Genomic DNA, 14,394 nt, shown 5'->3' with positions numbered 1-14,394 from the left:
ACTGTTGTACTTTCTGGAGTGGAAATAGTAAATTAATCCCCTCCGCTAACCAAAACGTTTTCTAGTGTTGCACTCGCTGGAGTGGGAATAGTAATTTTTACTGCTCCGCTATCCAACACTTGCCATACTGGTGCACTTCCTGGAGTGGGAATAGTAATTTTATCCCCACTGCTATCCAATTTTTTTTTAATTATATGTATTATTTACTTTATTTTATAATATTTTTTATACATTTAAAAGAAAAAAATTGTTAATATTTTTTACAGCAATATTTTGTTCTGATATTTTTGTACTTACCATGATGTAGATAGGATGTTGATATTCTCGACTTCGATATTTAGGTGTCTATATTTTCGGACCTCAAAGGTAACACAGCCACCTGTTGTGAGTATGCAGTGTTCTATCAACTTAATAGTTACTGCATTTCTACAGTTCTCTGTAATGTTGAGAGCGTTAGCAAATTCGCCTTCCCCCGTGCCTGAACCACTACTCGTGGACTCAGTCATTTTTAAAGGAGAAGGAAAAGGTGGTTTGGGAAATTTGTTGTGGTTTTGCACAATGTGGGGATCCTTCATCCTTATAAGCTTGTTAAACCTTCAGCCTATACACAGAGTATATCTGCGCAGCAGAGGTGGATTTCCCTTCCCACTCAGACATCTTTGAAACGGTGTGAGAAGGGATTTCTGAGAAAACACAACTGAACTACTTAGATTTTCACTGCTAATATAAGAACCCACCCAACGTTGGCGGCGCCATGTCGTGTAGTTCCTAATAATCCCCAGGACCTCCATGTTTTGGATGATCTAAACTGAGGGCTTAGTGTCCCATCTCCTTCCGGACACCCCCACAGGATATGTAAGCTGTTACACCAGTTAGCTCTACAGTGCCACTACCACCCCCCTGTATCTTACAGTGGTGTAGGTATGTTCTGGCGACCACTGAACATGACAACCCTGATTCCTCAGGGATCATGGAAAATAGTACATTACTTTTCGTGTAGTCACTCGTGCTCACTTATTCACAGAAAATACATAGGACGGCGATTAGGACGTTTCAATAAGGATTTATTGGTCCAGCGTCAGTCTTTTGTAAAACACATTTGCTGTGACAGTCAGGAGACAGAAGCATACGAAAGAGATTGCAAGTACCAATATAGTAAATAGTAGATACATTCCTACCATAGTGCTAGTAAGATGAACATAAGCAGTTCAGATAAAAATAGTAGAACTTGCATATTCCTAAAATGTGCACCCTAAATAATTTGCCTAAATATACCTAGCCTAGATATGTAGGTGTAGCATCTATATGTGTTTATGGCCAAGAAACCCCTAGGGAAGCTCCAACCCCCTAACCTGATGGTAGGGAACAAAGGACCATGTCTCTGCTTCGAGGATGACACCCTGCAAAGAAGATTCAGCATGCAGGACCCCGTGACAGCTTGGATGGAATTCTCCTCTGATTTGTAGGGGGGAATAAGGGTCTTATACACTAGAGTGGTCACTCCAGGGTTTCTTTTAGAATCAATATGTTTTGAAAACAATCATAAATGTTTTGACAACAATCATAAATGTTTTCCCAAACAAATGTGATCATGCATAGCGGGCTGTTGGCATAGGATGAAAAAAGTGGTGACCCTTCGTACCTGACTTACATAAACATGTCCTCGGGCTCAGCATAATTATTCTGTGCCTGAGAACATGTTTATGTAAGTCAGGTGCAAGGATTATGATAGAATATTAAGAGCTTGGTGTGGAAGAGACAGGGGAAAGCTACTAGATAAAAGGTCACCTGTTCAGAACCATTATTTTCCTGTGGTTAGTACAGTGTATGTAAAAAGGGGGCATACATGACAGGACTATCCTAATTGACATGACAGTGGTAGGCTTTCCCAGATGTGGGTGCAGTGTATGACTGCACTCACCTGCAGGGAGAAACCTGAAGGTCCATGGGATGCCCAAGTCTCCCTCCCAGCGGTCATTCTTGGGCCACTCCGACTCTATGCCACTTATTATGTAGCACACAATTGTGTGCTTCTTATTGGTTTCCTTGCAATTAAAACCAGCATCTGTCATATTGCCTGTGAAGAAGTTGATCCATGATCCCTATTATACATGGGGTTCACTTTTTCTGGCAAAACAAACCTTTAAAAAGGTGTGCCGTATGCAAACAGGAAAAGTGTGCCCTATTACAGTGAATGCGCTGCCGCCAGGTCAGCTGCAAACTCATGCTGCCCTGGGGCAGCGCATTTAAGTGAAATATGGAGTGTCTGTTTTACTGTGCAGCTGGCAGCCCGCCTGCACTTTAAAGAGGGATTAGAGACCCCTTTGCAGGCAGGAGCAGTGAGTGACTGCAAGGAGATGCTGACTGACCTCCTCTCATCACAGTGATGCATGAGGGTGATGGCCCACAATATCACCGCCCTCCATAGGGCTGCCATGAGGGGGCGCACTGACAGTGCACCACCTTTTAGTGGCACACTCAGTGCGACTCCTGCCAGATTCTTTGCCTTTGTGCATGTGTCCATAATATGGCACGGATGTAGAGGTAAACAGATTGGTGTCATGAAAATGAGGGACAACTCTCTTGAGATAATTCTGGTGCTACGTGGGTGCCAGCGCTATCTTTATTATAGAAGGGGCCGCACAAGCGTCTGCGGCCCCTTCTGCAATACAATACAATGTTTTAAATCTTACATTTTTAATTTAGCTTCTTTATTTAAATACACTATTAATCTGTGAATATTATTCAATTTCTTAAGCAGTGGTGTTACCCCATGAACCAGGGGCAGAGTCAGCACAGGGCCCAGAACGCGGTCCACGTGGCAAAGACCACTCTTAGCGACTCCCATACCCTTGCTGAAGTCCGCAAAAGAACCTATTAAGGTGACTAAATAAGAAACGCTAAAAATAGCAAAAGGAACCTACACTACTAGTGTGAGTACCTCATCTATGTTTTGTTTGTTTTTTGTCCTGACGAAAGCTCTACAGACCCGGCTGGGCCCAGAGAGCTGAAACATGTTGACGCACCCATATATACATAGGTATATGGTAATCTAGTTACTCGATTACATATATATATCGACATTTTTTAATCAACAGTGTTATCCCCTTTTTCATTAAATAACCTTTGGAGATACACTGCTTTTATAATAATTCACCCTCCCTATTATTTCTGGACACTTCTATCTGGACCAGAGGTAGCCTCGGGTGAGGCAGGCATACCACACGCTTTTGACTTCCCTATGAATATGCCATGACACCTGACGGGGCGGAAAAAAGATATACCGCATCGATTGAATCAGGCTGCCTATGAGGGTTGTCAATTTTGAACTAATGGTTCAGTAGATACTAGTGTCCATTCCCTATTTTGATTAACTCCGGATCTAATCAGGGGAACTGAATGGACCGAAAATCCTCTTCCCTCACTTTTGATAAAAATAGAAGTTACCCCAGAGTAGGCTTTGCGGACCTCCCAGGTGTCCCAGGACCACAGATTAAGAACCACTGTTCTATAGAATGATTAAGCTGGTTATTTGGCATCATTTTCTTTTAGTTGTATTCGTCTTAATAAAGAGCTTTCTGGACCATGTACATTTAAAAACTATTTTGGATTGTGATTGCTACAACCTACTGCCCTCAACATTCCTTACAGAGTTAAAATTTGTGGTCAGCCAAGCTATCAAAAAGGGGTAAGCCAAATAAGAGGGTTTTGCTGTGCTCCGCTTCATAAGGACTTTTTTGATTGCTTTGGAAGATAAAAAACGTGGATTGCATTTTCTACCTGCTCTTTAGTCATTCAATTGTCCAACATTCCCACACACTTACCATACTACGATCTACTTTCTACTACTAGCTTTAGACCTGTTGTGCTTCTTTTTGTATATAGACTTCGACTTCCACATGCCCTGCACTGTTTTCAATGCTTTTCTCTTTGAAATCCATACTCCTACTTCCTGAACCATATAAAAATTCTAACAACTTTCATTAGTGTCTTTTTACTGCAAATCCTTTATTGTCTCCTTATATTTTATCTGTTCAATCTGGCCGAATGTTTGGGTTTACTCTTCTTTCTTTACATACAGTATTTCAAGAGTGGGTATTTCAAGAAACTGGGCCTGTCCGTAAAATCATACTTCGTAGAAGTAAAGAGTAGCACATAATGTTAACTTGGTCCTGTGTACTTCAGCTTCTCCCAAATCTTTATCAGCCTAATTTCACACTATTTCGAACATGCTCTGGTGCACCATACGATCATATTTCATCAGCAACCTTAAAGCAGTTATGAATGAAAATTGGAAGCCATACAGCCAAATATATCAAAACCAATGTGACTCTACTGATGCTTCTGAGTACCTCAGCGACAACATTTGGGTGTTGAACAGATTACTATTGAGCTTCAATCCTATAATAAATGGTAAGTTTCGGACACAGGTGTGGGGAGGTTTGCATTGTCCATCAAGGCATGGTGGCATGTCCTCTGCTGCAGGCATAGAATGCATAGGCATCTTGACCTAAAAATTATTATTCCGTCCTTAACCTGCACTTGAAACTTTTATTTCGTTTTTAAAATTGCACATTGTAAGAGTCAAAACAATTTTCACTTATTTTAAAATTGCCGCTGTGTCATAGCGAATCTTGCTCCCCCTTAAGGACTCGCACAGAGCTCCCGGCCCATTTCTGCTCGCATTACAACTTCCGGACCCGCCATCTTGGGTGAGGAGCAGGAGCTAGCAGACTAGTGCTTGGCTCCTCCCGCCCTGACGCCCTCGCCACTACAAAATGGCTCCCTTTCCCAGGAGGCACAGCGGACGGGTGCAGCGGCGGCGCCGGCAGGGCGCCGAAGGCACGCCAAAGGCAAGCCCGTCTGCGTCTGTCCGCGACAGACCGGGACCAGGGGCCACGACCCCTAGCCAAACATATACCATCACCTACAGCCCTAGCACCTTACTCTAACTGTGAGGCCCTACCCCTGCTCATTGCCTCGCATCCTGGGACCCCACCACAAAACACTTTCTTTGCCAACACTGTGCATATCAAAGCTGCCCACAGAAGCCTTCCCCATCATATCACATGTTTCTCGCAAACTGTAGATCCCTCCCTAAGCACGCCCTGGAGATTTCCATGCTGCTATCTGATAAAGAACCAGATGCCCTATTCCTTACAGAAACATGGCTACATACGGACTCTGACCCTGATATTATCCAAGCACTTCCCGCAGGATACCAAATTCTCCGGGCTGATCGCTCATCAGGAAAAGGCAGTGGCATAGCTATCATATACAAAAGCCGATATAATTGCCGCAGCTCCCCTATCAACCTGTCTAGCTGCGAATACCTCCCATTCTCGCTAGATTTTTCTCCCACATGCACCTTTTCAGGGACTCTCGTCTACCGGTCTCCCGGCACCCCTAGTAATTTTATCAATAACCTGGCACCCGCTATAGCCAGCGGAATCTGCAATCTACCAAACTACACCCTGCTGTGTGATCTCAATGTCCATTTAGATGATCCCCAGGACCCTGCAGCTGCCGAATTACTCAACAGTCTTGAGGCACTAGAACTTTCCCAACGAGTGCTGGAACCCACCCATTCCATGGGACATCTCCTAGACCCAATTTTCAGCAACTGTACCCATCTTACAGTCAGCTCACCCATTCCTCTCCCCTGGTTTGATCATTCTGTGATCTCATTTACCTGGTCACCGCCAGGCTCACGTCCCGCACCATCCCTCGTACCCCGGAGAGACCGCAAATGGTCAAAACTTAATCCTAACCAGTGGGCATCTACTCTGGAAGCCTCCGCCCCAGTAGGCAACCCTGACCCTGTCGTTAGTAACGACAACTTTAATAAATGGATCACCGAATCTTTAGACTGCATTATCCCAATCAAAGACATTGAACCCAAACAGAGACCAAGAAACGCACCTTGGTACTCCCAGGACTTGCGTAACCTGAAAAAGGAATGCAAAAAATTGGAACGAAAATGGCGTATTGACTACCTACAAGCAAGCAAAAATGCATACCGAACCTCTATAAAACACTATAAAAATAGCATAAAAAATGCTCAATCCATTTTTTACGAAAACAAAATAAACGAAGCAGCGTCTAAACCTAGGGAGATATATCGAATCATAAAAACTCTGCTCAAACTTCCGGGCAAACTACCAGATCCTCTTAGCGCTCAGACCCGCTGCATCGAGCAACAAAATAGCCTCGATCTACTCATCCTTCCCCCAAACCCCGTATATCCAAACAGGCCACAAGGAAACAAGCCCGCCTCCACCTGCCACCCTGGAGACTTTCCCACCACTGGAGCCCACCACCCTGGAAACCATTATGCTCCAGGTGAATTCCGGATCTCCCAGTGACCCAGCCCCAGCTCAGTCCCTCAGGACAGTAATCCCCGCCATTCTGCCCACGATCTTAGACCTGATTAACAACTCCTTATCCTCAGGTATTGTACCACCCAGGTGGAAACAGGCTACAGTCAGAGCCCTTCTGAAAAAGGCCAATCTCGATCAAAAGAAACCTGGGAACTACCGCCCGATCTCCTTGCTGCCATGGATAAGCAAAATTGCGGAAAAACACGTAAACCAATCCCTTACAGAATTCCTGGAAGCAAACAACTTACTGGACGTGTCACAAACTGGGTTTCGCCCCTTGCACGGAACAGAAACCGCGCTCCTTGCTGTGACGGAAGGAGCTAGAATGATCGCGGATCAGGGCGGTGCTGCGGCCATCATTTTATTGGACCTCAGTGCCGCCTTCGACACCGTAAATCACGACATCCTACTGCACAGAATCTCAGAACTAGGAATCACCTCCAGGGCAGTGGCCTGGCTTCAATCATTTCTGTCACAGCGCTCTTTCCGAGTCTGCGAGGGCAACGTCACATCGCCCAGTAAACCACTCAGTTGTGGGGTTCCTCAGGGCTCCTCCCTGAGCCCCACACTGTTCAACATATACATGTGCCCCCTCGCCGACATCGTCCACCCATTTGGCGTTCAAATTGTGTCTTACGCTGACGACACCCAGTTGGTGGTGACCCTTAATCACCCCTCTACCCAACCGACTGATCTGAGGGGCTGCATGGAGGCAGTGTGCACCTGGATGACCCAGTCTTACTTAAAACTAAACGGAGATAAGACAGAGCTAATGGTACTGGGTAACCCCCCGCAGAAATCCATTGACTCCATATGGTAACCATCCCTGCCCCCCCTCCTCCCCCCCATAGCCAAGGACACCATTAAGAGCCTAGGAATCTGGATGGACAATACACTTACATTCAGATACCAAGCAGTCAAACTATCTGCTACCTGCATGGGCATTCTGAGGCTCATCCGAAAGATCCTTCCGCTCCTTCCTTTCAAGGCAAGACAGATCATGGTCCAGGGCCTAATCCTATCTCGGCTGGATTTCGGGAACGCCCTTTTCCTAGGAGCCCCCCAACTAACTCTAAGAAAACTCCAGGTGATTCAAAACTGCGCTGCCCACACTCTCCTGCGCATCCCTCGCTGCCAATCTGTGAAATCCGAACTAAAAGATCTCCATTGGCTTCCAGTGAGGGAAAGAATCCACTTCAAAGGATGTGTATTGCCCACCGTGCTTACTGGAGGAAAGGAGCAACTCTGAACCACACCCTGATCACCCCCTACCATCCCAGCAGGCAGCTTAGGTCGGCCTATGCCTTCCAAGCCATCAACCCCAGGATTAAAAGAGCGAGGAGTGGAGGCAGAATGTTTTCAGTAAATGCGGCAAAACTCTGGAACTCCCTCCCGCTCTCCCTTCGCTCAGAGCCTAACATCCTGCCTTTTCGGAAAAAAATAAAAACCCTTCTCTTCAGTAGATAACTCAACCCCTTGCCACATACACCTCCCACTCCTAAGCGCTAGGACGCCTGCGGGTAGCTATCGCGCTATACAAAAACCAAATCCAATCCAATTCAATCCAAGCAGCTGGAGAGGAGATTGAGCTATCAAGATGCTCAGCTGGACCCTTCTCTGCACCACAAATGTCTGCCTTTTATCAGCCATAAGAGGTGGCAACTTTACTTAGTTGCATTAGGGCACACAGCTCTCTCCAGATTACTGTGCACACCCTAAGGTGCATTTTGGCCTATGAAAGCCAGATCATGAGTATTGAGAAGCCGGTTCTACAGAACACAGATTCCCAGTCCTCTTGTTATTCAACATCATTGACACTGCTCTGTTCCATCTAGCATGGCTGATAAGGGGTGATACCCCAAAACTGGTCCCAGGATGCTTGTTTCCAGTCCAGGGAGGACCTGGTCTGGGAGTTTGGAATGGACTGTTCCCATGGGGAGCAGGGTCAAGACTGCTCCACACATGGCTGGGTCCAAACTGGAATGGCATGGTGAGCAAAAACACCATGGATTTAGACCCAGAGCTCACCACTGGGGGTGAATGTTTGACATTATTCAGCATACTGTCCATCAATTGCTCTTTTTGCATTTGGTGCCCTAAGTGGGACGGGTATGCCCAGACGTGGGTCCCAGGCTCACTGTGCCACTGGAGTCAAGCTAAGCTAGCGGGTGAAGAGTGATACCTCGAAGCCCCCAGGATGCTTGTTTCCGGTCCAAACAGAACCTGGCCTGGCAGTTCGGGCTGGATCGTTCCCATGGGGAGCAGGGTGAAGACTGATGTGCATATCTCTGGATCTAAACTGGAATGGCATGGTGAGAAAAAAAGCTATGGATTTAGGCCCAGATCTCTGTACTGGGGGTGAATGTTTTACATTGTTCAGCATTCCGTCCATCAATTGTTCTTTTCCCTCTGTTCCCACAGAGCTGCACTAAACTGCACTATTCTGAGCCATGATAAATAAAAGCGTATATAAATGCCTTAGCCCGTACAGGCAAGCTCTGATTTCAGCGTTTCTCACAAATCACCGTAAATACTTTCCTAAATATGACTGGCAGCAGTTCCTGGGCCACATCTGTTCAGCGCTTTGCCCAGTCTGCAGTGTTAGCAAACACAGCCGAACACTGGCAAAGGCTAAGCGAGCACTGTGGTTTCAGCCGAGCGAAGCAAATACAAACAAAAAACACATAAGGGTGGCAAGAAGACGAGCCGCTTGTTGTTTGATCTATGGGGTGCAACGTGCTCATTCATATAGTCTCAAGATGCATTGTTTGAATAATTCCCCCAGTAAATCCTATCCCTTAATTAATGGAGTGAACAGCAACAGTTTTGTGAAGACTCCAATCCCAATTTCATTCGCACGTGTCCCATGTTTGTTACAAACGGTTGAAAGTGCAGTTTATTAGCCATATAGCTAACGCGGCCTTATTTTCTAATTCTAAAGCCATAAAAGATTCATTTCAATTAAAACTTACCTCTTCCCGGTGTAAATTCAAATCGAATGTCATTAAGTTCCTTTCTCGAGTTCCTGAAACGATTGAATGCAATCATTAAAACCTAATGAAGTATGGCTTATTAAGGCTAAATGTGTTCAACTTTTAAACATATTGCAGTAAAAATATGTAGCCAGTATTTTATGATATGGTCTGTGGGGCTGCAGTGATTACGTAGTATCATAAACAAAAACATTACAGAGGCATTAATAGCGAACTTTAAGAGACAGCAAGGGCCACTTTTGCACAGGCAATGCCGTTATTTTTTAATTAACACACAGGAGTAGAAGTCCATTTGATATTGATTATTTTCTCGCTTGGTGATCTACAAACATCAATGCAACCTGCACTTAAAATCCGTTTACAAGATTAGCTTGCAGCATTTCGCACTATATTTTACATCTATGACATAATGTGGTTTTTGCAAAAATGTGTGTAAGGATGAAACCCTTAAAATAAGCAAGAGAAATCTTTGTGCATATAGGCCACTAAATCCTGATGACCATTTCTTGTTCTACATATGCAGTATTAATTTACATCCTGCAATAAATTTGCATTCATACACACTGCCAATGTGTAGCTCGATGAACGGGTTCTGGCACGCGGAAGAAGGAAATAAATATAATTTAAGGCTCCCCTGTTAATTAGAAAATACAGCAACAGCGCTAGAATTGTGTAGAAATAGTGACAAATCCAAGGCCAGGCAGGGCCCTCAGGGCTATTTATAGCACTGATATACATCAGCAGAAAGGGGATGGTGTCACGAGGGGCGGTGTGATGAAAAGCAGAGTCTCACAGCCAACCAATGTATTTATTTAAAGACTCTGCCACAAAGAAATTAGTACGTAACAGTGGCGACCGACACAACTAACGAGGTGGCTTGTGGGGGTGCAGGGGTGGAAAGTAGGGGGGGTGGTAATAATAAATGAATAAAACCTACCTGATGCTGCCACATAGATACTTTTACTACTTGCAATTCATTTTAAAATCCTTCTAATACAGCGCAGTGAGATATGAAAGTGCATCAAGGAGCTACATGTAAATTGCAAGGTGCTGGGTCAGACACTTATTGTGTTTTTTCGGTCCTCACGTTCCCGCAACGTGAAAGAAAAAAATGAAAGACCACATAAGGGGAGCAGGGTCAGCACACCTTGAAACATTGGCATACGTGGGAAGTCTCAAAGGGATACCCACAGTAATTGAAATTTAAAAATGCAAATTTTGACCCATGGTCCAGTCTCTGTGGCTGGCTCTATGATCCACAGCTCCTGGTTAGGGGGTTGCAAACCCAACACAAGCCTCATGGTAAAGGGGCTGCAAACCCACTGCAAACTGCATGGACTCATGTCTACCCATGAGCAGGGTCTGCAAAGCTGAATTTGCAAATCCTAGAGTAGGATATGCAACTCCCCCCACAACTAGGAGGTTTGGAAAAATACAAGCTCATGTGCCCAACAAAACAAGTCTCCGGCCTTATAGACACTGTTTTCATCTTTAGTATCCCTACACTCACTAACAATACTTTCATAGGCATTCATTCATCATGTCTCAAACTGAAAGCAGATGACCAATGTGATAAACTGGAGCATTAGTTGAGAGGGAGTTAGAACCCACCTTGTTAGAAATGGGTGTCTCTAGTTGGCAATGGTTTGCACTGTTGTCCAAGTAGGGACCATTCTTCCTGGCCTGGCAGTTCGGTCTGGACTGTTCCCATGGGGCACAGGGTCAAGACTGATTTACATATGGCTGGGTCCAAGCTGGAGTGGCATAGTGGGCAAAAGAACAATGGATTTAACCCAGATCTTTTGACTGAGGGAGAATGTTTGCATTGTCAGCATTCCATCCATCATTTGTTTGCTGGGACCATTCTTCTTAGTCAGGGTAAGGGGGATAAACTTCTAAAATAACCCCTGCTCACCCCCTTGGTAGTGTGGCAGTAGCAGACAGGCTTATCTCAGAGACAGTGTGTAAGGCATTTGTGCACACATACAGTAAGTAATACAGTGAAAACACTCCAAATGGACAACACACCAGTTTAGAAAAATGAGTACATTTTATCTAAACCAAACAAGACCAAAACGACAAAAATCCACAATATAACAATACAAATATGACTTTTAAAAGGTAGAAACAGGTCTATCCATAGCATATTATAGATGCAAAACTTTCAATACAAAGTACCTTGGATGAGTCAAGACATTAACATAAACCAGCGGCACAGAAGGTGATGCGTCGGTTCCTTACACGCAGGAAAGGTGATGCATTGGTTCCTTACTCCAGGGGAGGTGATGCGTTGATTCCTTAAGCCATGCAGGGGAGGTGATGCGTTAGTTCCTTACTGAAGGGGAGGTGATGCGTTGGTTTCTAACTGAAGGGGAGGTGATGCGGTTGTTTCTTACTACGGCCCCAGTGTCGAGGTCGATTTGGTGCCTCGGTGCAATGCATGAGGATCGGGGATGCGTTGGTTCTCGATGCAGCAGTGGCAATGGCGCAGTATTGGTTTCTCTAGCCGCGGTCCCACGATGCATTGATTCTTGCAGCTGCACAGCAGGGCCTGCATCGGAATTGGTGCGGTGATCTCGGACTTCGTAGAATGGTGCACTCGATGTGGCGTGCATTGATTTCTCCCACCGCGGGCAGGCGCTGCGTCGGTTTCTTAAGCGATGTGTCGGAAACAGGTGCAGATGCGTTGCTCTTCTCTTAGTTGAGCTGATTTCCCAGCTCCCTACAGCAGGAACAACCGCCAGAGGCTCAGAACAGCAGCAGACACCTCTTGGCAGGCCAGAACTCCCAACAAGGAAGTTCAGGGGAGCTGGGGGTGAAGTCTTTGTATCTCTGAGACTTCCAAACAGGAGACACGCACTACTTTAAGCCTCTGGAGATCTTCCTCAAGCAGGGGACACATCACACAGCAAATTTCTTGTCCTTTCCTGGGCAGAAACAGCCACTGCAGGCCAACCCCAGACAGAACACAGCAAAGGGGCAGTACTTTTCAGTTTCTCCAGCTCTTCTCCTTGACAAAGGATCCTCGTGAACCCCAGAAGTAATTTAAAGGTCTGGGGGCTGGGCCCCACTTTTCATAGTGCAAAATCATGTGTTTTCTGGAGGCAGAGAGTATTTTTGCAGGAAACAACCTTTACATTACAGACATTACACCGCAATAACTTCACAACACGGTCTTTACAACGACCGCGTTGTTACCACGCAATGCCATTACTACGCAACTCGTTACATCAATTTGCAGTAGATGGCGCTCTAACATAAGATATAGTATAGTTTACTATTCCAACACCTTCCCTACTGTGGCGTAGGCTGGAGTTGGAACAGTAAATTATACATTTCTAATGTTAAGGCGCCATCTACTGCAAGTCGATGTAATGACTTGCATAGTAATGGCATTGTGTGGTAACAATGCAGTCGTTGTAACAACTGTGTTGTGAATGCACGCGATGTAATGACTCACATTGTAAAGAGTCATATTTGTCTTTGCCCACAGTATAATGGTCTAAGGCCTGAAAGGTGGAGAGGATCTTCCACAGTATTGGAAGAGGAACAAAATGGGGGGATACATCCTCCCAACTTAACATTAACCATCCCAAAAAGTATCCCACCCAAAAAATTGCTATTGGCTAGGCACAAACCTCTAGTCAAGAAGTCTCATTAGGTGTTTCTAGCATGAATTGGAGCAATTCCTTTTTGTACAGTAACCCTCACACACTCTTATAGTGTCATGCTTCATCATCTGGATAACCCTGACTCCTAAAGGTCAGTGTGGGCTCAACCGTATTCTAAGGAGCACTTTAGAGAAAATGCCAGAGGGGTTAAAGATTAAAAATCCGCCTGGTACTCCAGGTATCCCTTTAATATGGAGTGACAGGGGATATTAAAAAACAAAGACAGGGTTTCTCAAGGATATAATGGTCCTAAGACCCTATGTATATTGCTTCATGTTTCAGCCTGTGAATGCCCACTGTGGGTCCACAGCTTTCTTCAGGGCAAAAAGTGGAGAAAAATGCCTTCCCTAGATGATAAATAAAATATTATATATGTGAGCAAAGCTGTTCCAAAGCGTTCGCCCCTTGGATGTACTTATCCTTATTGTGGTCGCTCAATTCTGGTACGTCCAACCTGAAAAGAAAAGAGAACCAAATGTATAGTGACTCAAGATGAGTCTTACTGCCTGGCTCGTGCTGTGGTGGCTCACCCATCTGTTTATAGAGAGCTGAGTGCAATTTTCACTATAGTGTATGATTATATTTCATAATTCATATAGTGCATAGTGATCAAGGAGGACATGAAATCCGCCAAAATCAAAACATGTGATTGGTTTTCGTGGAGTGCACGTGAACCAGTTACACCCGGAGTAAGATAGGTGATCTATTTGATCATGAGCCCGCCTCATTATGGTGAGGTACCATAACTGTCATTAAACATATTTAAAAACATTTTTAAAAACACCCTGCTCAGTCATCGTGAATTGTTATGAGGCGCCCCGCAATGGATTTCGCCTAGAGCATGGTGTCCTCAATGAGTTATATCAAGGAAGTACATTACCCAACTCGGGGGGACACGGCAGGTCTCTGGGGGATTCAAAAAGACAGGGCCGTCCTGTAGTCACACACTGTAGTCAGAGAATAGGGATAGCGGTCTTAGAATCCTAGTTGGACCATACATGAGTTACTAGTAACAGGAAGAACCCACATTCATTCTTCCATTCTGCATAGTCACTCACTTTGTCAAGGATCCTGTCCCCACTGCAGCACCTAATTGGGTCCGCATCCCCCGGCGTGTACACCGAGGCTGAGATGAGTGTCTATTTAACGGGCTACCGGAGGTACCCAGACCCACGCTTAGTTGTTATTGGGCCCCGCTCTTATAGACGCACAGGATGTGGCATCATAGGTACGCGTCCGGTAAGCAAACTACAAGATCCTGTGAAGGATGGTGGGGTTTTAGTTAGAATATATAGTCACAGTATAAGTAAACCAGTAAATGTAATCCACTGTAGGTAATGAGCACAATGT

General features: G+C 45.1%; 1 protein-coding gene across 1 annotated transcript in view; it reads right to left on the bottom strand.

Moving 5' to 3' along the window:
* The window catches only part of STK39 (serine/threonine kinase 39), a 1,578,058-nt gene that overhangs the window by 342,044 nt on the left and 1,221,620 nt on the right, over positions 1 to 14,394 (bottom strand). Inside the window, exon 14 of the mRNA XM_078681624.1 lies at positions 9,353 to 9,405. Coding sequence (XP_078537750.1) covers positions 9,353 to 9,405 — 53 coding nt within the window. The remainder of the gene's footprint in view (positions 1 to 9,352; positions 9,406 to 14,394) is intronic.

The sequence above is a fragment of the Lissotriton helveticus genome, chromosome 3_1 (assembly GCF_964261635.1).
Source record: "Lissotriton helveticus chromosome 3_1, aLisHel1.1, whole genome shotgun sequence".
Classification (NCBI taxonomy): domain Eukaryota; kingdom Metazoa; phylum Chordata; class Amphibia; order Caudata; family Salamandridae; genus Lissotriton; species Lissotriton helveticus.
Note: the sequence above shows the minus strand (reverse complement) of the source record. Positions and strands in the feature narration are given on the sequence as shown.